The 6,984-nt window shown below is 38.5% G+C and overlaps 1 protein-coding gene across 2 annotated transcripts; it reads left to right on the forward strand.

Annotated features, from left to right (window-relative positions):
- Positions 1–715: 715 nt before the first annotated feature.
- Positions 716–6,678, forward strand: LOC308075878 (signal-transducing adaptor protein 1-like). Of its 2 annotated transcripts, none has more exons than XM_080415859.1 (10): positions 716–1,068; positions 1,205–1,276; positions 2,304–2,420; positions 3,071–3,127; positions 3,595–3,782; positions 4,161–4,298; positions 4,798–4,867; positions 5,558–5,660; positions 5,839–6,012; positions 6,373–6,678. In XM_080415859.1, the coding sequence occupies exons 1-10, from the start codon at positions 967–969 to the stop codon at positions 6,453–6,455; spliced, it is 1,104 nt and encodes a 367-aa protein (XP_080271985.1). In that variant the 5' UTR covers positions 716–966; the 3' UTR covers positions 6,456–6,678. The 2 variants fall into 2 exon arrangements, with proteins under 2 accessions (XP_080271985.1, XP_080271986.1); XM_080415860.1 differs by having other exon boundaries at positions 5,839–6,023; positions 6,381–6,483.
- Positions 6,679–6,984: the final 306 nt, after the last annotated feature.

The following is a 6,984-nucleotide window of genomic DNA, read 5'->3' on the forward strand; positions in this document are numbered from 1 at the left end:
CACTGCCCTCAACATGTAGGCCTAAGAATAAACCATAAACACAGAAACACTCGGGAGGAAGTGGACTAAGAAAGGGGAGGAGCCAACAGAGTTGCTGTTTCTACACAAAAAAAAGGAGGTGGTGCCAGCAGAGGCAAAAACAAAGGGGAAAATAACTATTTTTTCCCCTTTTTTTTAACCGAATGGATTGGGTTCCCACTTCAGATTGATTATGAGCAGGATTGGTTCATTGCAGGGTTCATTGCAGGGTTGCTTGTGTGTGTGTGTGTGTGTGTGTGTGTGTGTGTGTGTGTGTGTGTGTGTGTGTGTGTGTGTGTGTGTGTGTGTGTGTGTGTGTGTGTGTGTGTGTGCGCGCCTTCTGCAGGTATGCATAATGTAATGTTGCACTAATGTTAGTCCTGTCCTGTATGTTAAGTTCCTTGTTGATCTTTGTTGATTGTCTTGCATTACTTTTTAAGTGTATTTGTTGGCATGCCCAAGCAGTAGATTCTAAAGAAAAGTCCTTGTGTGTACCTCACAGTTCTTTGCAATAAAGTTATTCTGATTTATGTGTGATTGAATACACATATACCATTTATTGCATGTTTATATCACCCAGGTGCAAAGTTCATTTCTTCATATCCAACTTTGTGCTTTCCCTCTCTGTAAATCACTGCATTTCCTCATTCTCAGCTACAACAGGTTAGGTACAGAGTCAAAGAGACAGAAGGGAGAGTTTAAAGACGAGGATTAAAACCTGATCACTGCTGCACAGAGAGCTTTTGAAGATTGTTCTTTGTAGAGTTTCAACAGAGTGAAATATTTCATTTAATATTCAGGGTACAGTCCAAATACAAGTGGAATTAGGAGCATAAAAGACTGGATCAGATTGAAATAAACCGAACCAAGACAAAGTGGAACAAAAGAGATTTGACCTGAACTCAACTGGACCGGACTAAACATAACAGTCAGACCTCGTGTTGGATAATGTCTGTGCCCCAAAGGGTGGTCCACAAGAGAAGGGCAACCATAACGGCCCTACCTCTCTACTATTCTGGACCTTTGCTGAAGAAATACAATGGAGAGAAGGTGAGGACCGATGTTTCAAATAGAAAAATGTGTTTGCAGCCTGAGCGTGTCATTATCTATCTATTCTAGTTACTAAGATGGTTAAAAAAAAACTTTATGAACCTATAAATGCTGTACTCTTGGCTCTGATTTTCAGGACTTCAAGAAGTATTATGCAGAGCTCCGTGGATGCACAATCTTTCTGTACACTGATGACACTGAAGTAACAGTAAGATAATAGTTTCATTCATTCTTTATCCAGTTCTATTAAATACTCAGAAAACAGGATAGCAAAAGTTATATTTCACAGTGACAGATTCTTATAAATTGATAATTTTGCACAAAAGTAAACCACCATGGAGTATTAACTCAAAATGTATTTGTATGAAAGTTATTAGTAGTCTGAATTCATTTGCTTACAAAATAGTACTATGTAAGACTAATAAGGATGTAGTCATCTCTACTGTATTTTAACATGTACATTATTGAAATGTACTGTTTTGTATGTATACTGTGACTTGGGTGGAAATCCTATACTTATTAATGTATGAAATGAGGAGGATAAAATACTGAGGAAAAAGGGTACTATTAATATGTACTGTAGGTCCAATTGAGGACATGAATGAGCAGATCAATAGAGGCACTGACAAGCTAATCTAAGCTAAGCTAATCTAATACAACATATATAGCGACCATGTAGACAATTTATCAGTACTATCATGTACAGATGATTACCAGAGATGGAGATAACCTGAATTCTTTCTTTTTCTTTTTGATAAGTGACCATTATGTAACAATATTACTTGCATAAGTAACATAGTAATAGGCTATGATGCATTATTTCTTACAAATTGTGTAACATTTTTTAAATTACTATGTCAAGTGACTTTCAGAAACTGTACTTTACTGTTTACTTCTAACAATTCATGACAATGCAGTTAGATTTTGAATAAAATACCCAACCTACACCAGTAGAGGATGCTGCAGCTTTTGAGTTGCTTTTGTTTCATCCTATATGATTTATCTTAACATTGAAATTAGGCTGCTAAAAGAACATTTTAATATCAATAACATTATTGTGGCATTTATTTATGTTTTTTAAAAGTAATATAATGCATTACTTTACACAGAAGGCAATATTGTAATATAATTTAGCACTTTTAATTGAAAGTAATAAGTAACATAGCATGTACAGTAATGTGCTACATTTTGAAAGTAACTTCCCCAACACTGATGATCACTATCTTTTTTGTCAGTATGCAGAGACGCTGGACTTGCAGACATTTAAGTCTATGCCATTAGTGTTGCCATATAAACAGAAGACAGCTGTCATCTTCACTCTGACGCTGCGCAATGAGGAAGTGCAGCTAAAGGTGTGTTCAACTCTTATTTTTAACTCTATGGTTCAACTCCAAACTCACAAGTCGCTATTACATGTTCCTCAAACATTGCACCAATTCAACTTCAATCTTAGTTGAAAAAAATAAAGACGCACCAAATCATCTTGCTTCAAAGATAGATAAATACAATGCAAGACATTATCATTATAAAATTAATTAATGAACAGCTCCCTTAACCCAGTGGTTCTCAAAGTGGTGTCCGGGGACCCCCAGGGGTCCTTGAAGGGGTTCCAGGAAGTCCCCAGGTACATTAGTTAATATAGCATCAGTGTAACCACTATTTTATACTTCGACTATTCAAAAGTAGCTGATCTACATGCTCACGAAGCGGCATGATAATTTAGAAATGTACAAATTTCCTGGCACAGAATCCTTTTTGAAGGGGGGGGGCGTGGCCAAATACATATAAATATAGGGGTCCTTCGTCCTTGACATGAAAATGTTTGAGAACCACTGCCCTAACCTACTCCTCAGCACCTTAATTTTGGGGGACAGGGCAGGTTTGCGATACTATGAATTCCTTGTTTTTAACTTTGTAACTGCTGTTAACCTTTTACTTCAAATGAGGTATCAAGCACCACACAGCATCACCTGAATAATTTGTATCTTGTGTGTTTGTACAGGTCGAAAACCCTGACAGAGCGGAGGAGTGGAGGGGATTCATCTTGACCGTGGCTAAAGTAAGTGTAGTTAGTTGGAGATAAGTCATCTAATTGTCAGACTTTGTCAGACTATACAATCATAAATGTAAATGCAAAACAACAAGGGCATGTACCCCCTGTTTATCCATGTACCCTGCACCAATATCAGAGGTAGAAAACTAGCTAACTCTAGCTAAACACAAGATGATGGCATGTTAGTACAAAATTACTGTACACCCATACATATTTTGTCATTGTAAAAATGTCACACCCACATGAAAAACAGATATTACAACAACTTACCAGAAGCTATAAGGAACACTTCTGAATCCAGTCAAGAGTTGCAGATAAGGATTTCATGGTTTAATAATTCACCAAAATGTTTTGATCATAAAACCATTAGTGATTATAATGATGATACAAAGTCAATATAATGATGACGACATTGTGCAACATTGGTGTTGACATCAGTGACAACAATAATGACAAACTCTGCTGCTCTGCAGAAGGAGATTCCCAGTCAGCTACAGCTGCTCCCAGGCCAGCTAGTGAGGCTGGAGGAAGTTCTGATGGAAGAGAAGAAGAGACAAGCCGTTCTGCCAGCTCGTCCAATTCTCCCACCCCGTCCTGCCTTCCTATGCCCTTCTAACACTTCTGCCTCTGCTCTTTCTCCCCAAGACTCTGGGATGCCTTCGTGAGTATTAGCATCTGCTGCTCAAACAGTGATCCTTCTCTTTTCTCCAATCTTGACTTCACCCTCTCTCCTTTCTTTGACATGTTTCTTAAGCCTATAACGTATAAGGTCCTTTTTGGCGAACAACGCGGTCATACAACTTCACCTTCTCCTTCCCACAACCTCAGTATTTTCCCTTCACTCTGTTGTCTCCGACTTTCCATTTCAAAATTTTACCATTAAATCTTCTGTGTTGGTGATTCTATTTTACTATTTGCTGTTTGTGACTTAGGTGCTTGGACAGATTTGTCCTTCCAAAAGCAACATATTCATTCTTACGCACATTATCTAGTACCTTGGATGATAACAGAGTAAAATACTCCTCTATCCTCCCTGCAGGTGTTTCTACAATGTTACTCGCCAGGAGGCAGAGCAAATGTTGGAGGAGCATCCAGAGAATGGCAGCGTCATACTCCGGCCCTCTGCCCAAGGCAAAAATTATGCCCTCACATTCAGACAAGCCGCCGCCGGCCCCAGGTCTGACTCTGCATATCTGTCCCTACCCTTAATCCCATCACCTTGCATATCACTGTTGTGTGCAGAAACCTTGTATCTCCAAGTTTCACATTTTTATGTTTTTTCATAAATGAATGCCTTAATTCATCCCACAAGAGTGTCAATTTGAACTTACAAGGTTTCTACCCGACATCAACGATATAATCCAATCCATACATGAATACTTATAAAACAATACCAGGCAATCAAGGAAGTTAAATACTCACTATCTGAGGTCAAACACAGCTATGATTTATGGTCTATGACATAAAACAGCTAGGTAGTCTAGTCCCTCACTTGGTAGGCAACCACATCTCTAATCCAAGTTCTCAAAAGCCCCCCCCTTAAAAACAGGCCACACATCTTTCATTGACTTGAAATCTTATGCCATTTGCCATTATCAAAGCCAATGTGTTGCATTTCTTAAAAACCCATGGCAGCTGCCAGCTTTCAGATAATAGCCCTCTTCATTTTGTTTCAGTGGGAATGTCATGAAGAACTATAAATTGACCAAAGTTGACAAGGGTTTTGTCATTGAGCTGGATACATCAGTAAGTCCCACTGCTTCTGAGAGCCACAGATTCGTTTTTTTCCTCATACAGGACAAACACAAAATATATCATAATCGGCAAACACTTTATTGACAAGTATGAGTTACATACAGGAATGTGTTTTGAATTGTAGTTCAATGACCGTTTGATAAGCAATATAACACCGCACACAGGACTAAGGACAAAGTACATACTGTAGACACACAGGTCTCACTGGTGCAATGGCCGTTGCAGAGCATACTGTACATTCAGCCATTATACTAAACTTTTATAGGTGTGTAATAACGAAAACCTGTCACCCTGACATTCCTCTGGTTACTGACTGGAAGAGGGAATTAACTTAGCTAGGGAAGAGACATTACTGTTCTAGTAACAGTAATTCCAGTCCAGGAACAATATTCAACTTTACCCAAGGAAATAACTATACACATACTGTATGTACCACTATATATTTCAGCCATTTAGCTGGCACCCTTATCTTGAATGACTCATAATACTGTAAATACAACAGAGTAATAGTCTTAAAGCCCCAACATCTGTCTTTGTTTCCTTTATGTAGAAAACATTTAAATCAATGTCAAAACATGGTGTCATAGAAATCCATTAAGTTCCTGTCAGCGGGGGGAGTGGTGTTTTTATTGCTGGATTTTGTTTGCCTAATTTACTCACTTTGTTTTTGTGCTTCTGTAGGTAACTGTACCATCCTTGAGTGCAGTGGTTAAATACTTCATTGAAAAGACGGAGCATCGTCTTGTACCCTACATAAACACAAATCCTTACGATACGTGCATTGGTGAGCACTGTAGTACCAGCATCACAAATCACTTCTAATGTTATCTGTGGCTTACAGATATGTAGCTAATCATTGATTCACACACAGACATCAAGCCAAGAATGATCTAGCTGACGTACAGATAGAACATTCTCCCGTAGATTCATTCCCAGCAATCATGTGTTTGTATATTTAACAGAGTTGCCACCTGCACCAAAAAGCGCCACCCCCACTTTGAAGCCATCCAAAACAGTACCCTGGGCTGAAGTGACCCCCATGGTCCACAAGAAAACAAAAGAGGATTTTGTGGCTCTTTCCTCTACCACCGAGGCAGCGGAGAATGAATATTTGGTGCCTGATGATGCAAAGCAAGGTGTGTAAATTGTGACAACCCAAAGTGAGATGACTGTGACTGTGTGTGCACTACCTTGGTTTTGATTGATTGAATACTTTATTTAGAAGATTTGCAGAGAAAAAGCACATGGAAGTACAGCTAAAATGGATTGCTCATAAAAGCCGCAATGGCTTGTTTCAAATGAGATCCCCACGTACTCAATTCATGGAAATGGTTCATGGTCCATCTGTCTTTTGTGTGCAACAGGCATAGAAAACATATTTCAACATCAATACAGTAAATCTACCTGAACTCAGCGTTACTGTACATGTGAATGTGTGAAAGGTTGATAAGTGTTGTGCAGAGACCAGTGATAACGGTGTATCTTTCTCCATCTAGGCCGACAGCCAGCTAAAATTGATGATGAACTCCGCGACATTCTACAGCAACGAAGGCAAAAATTGAACACTGGTGGAGATTAATACAGTATACCACATTGCAGGAAGTCACCATAAAATAAAATAAGTATAAAAGTTGTACTTACTATAATTAATGTATCAGTTCATTTATCAGTTTAATTATTAACATTGAAGATTAATGTAATCATGTTTGTTCATATAATGTATTAAAATTGTATGTGTATCCAGCTCAATGTAAGAAAGTAAGTTGTGGTTGTTGTCCATTTAATTTATCATGCCAGAAACTTGGAACACAAGTTAAAGTTTGGTATGCTCTCCAGCTACTTTTCACCAATTTCAGTATTGCTGGGCACTCATGAAATGGCCAGACTTGATATCATTTCATTTTTGGGCGGTGAAACCGCCCCTATAAGTGAGATTTGGAAAAATGTACATTTTCCTGCGCTGTGATCTGGGCCCAGGAAATTAGTAGAATTATCCTGCGCTGTGATTGGCCAATCACAGTCTATTCAGGACTGTGATTGGCCAGTGTCACATGACACATGTGCATAGCCCTATATAAGCAACCATAACTTGAAAAAAACCAAAATTT

Source organism: Gymnoscopelus braueri (genome assembly GCF_963280865.1).
Source record: "Gymnoscopelus braueri genome assembly, chromosome: 20".
NCBI classification, from domain to species: Eukaryota; Metazoa; Chordata; class Actinopteri; order Myctophiformes; family Myctophidae; genus Gymnoscopelus; species Gymnoscopelus braueri.

What these genes read in the sequence shown, in the direction of transcription:
- LOC308075878 (XM_080415859.1), top strand. Translation starts at nt 967, where the DNA reads ATGTCTGTGCCCCAAAGGGTGGTCCACAAGAGAAGGGCAACCATAACG. An exon ending in CAAGACTCTGGGATGCCTTC is followed by an intron (nt 3,783 to 4,160) that starts GTGAGTATTAGC and finishes TCCTCCCTGCAG; the next exon opens with GTGTTTCTACAATGTTACTC. An exon ending in TCATTGAGCTGGATACATCA is followed by an intron (nt 4,868 to 5,557) that starts GTAAGTCCCACT and finishes GTGCTTCTGTAG; the next exon opens with GTAACTGTACCATCCTTGAG.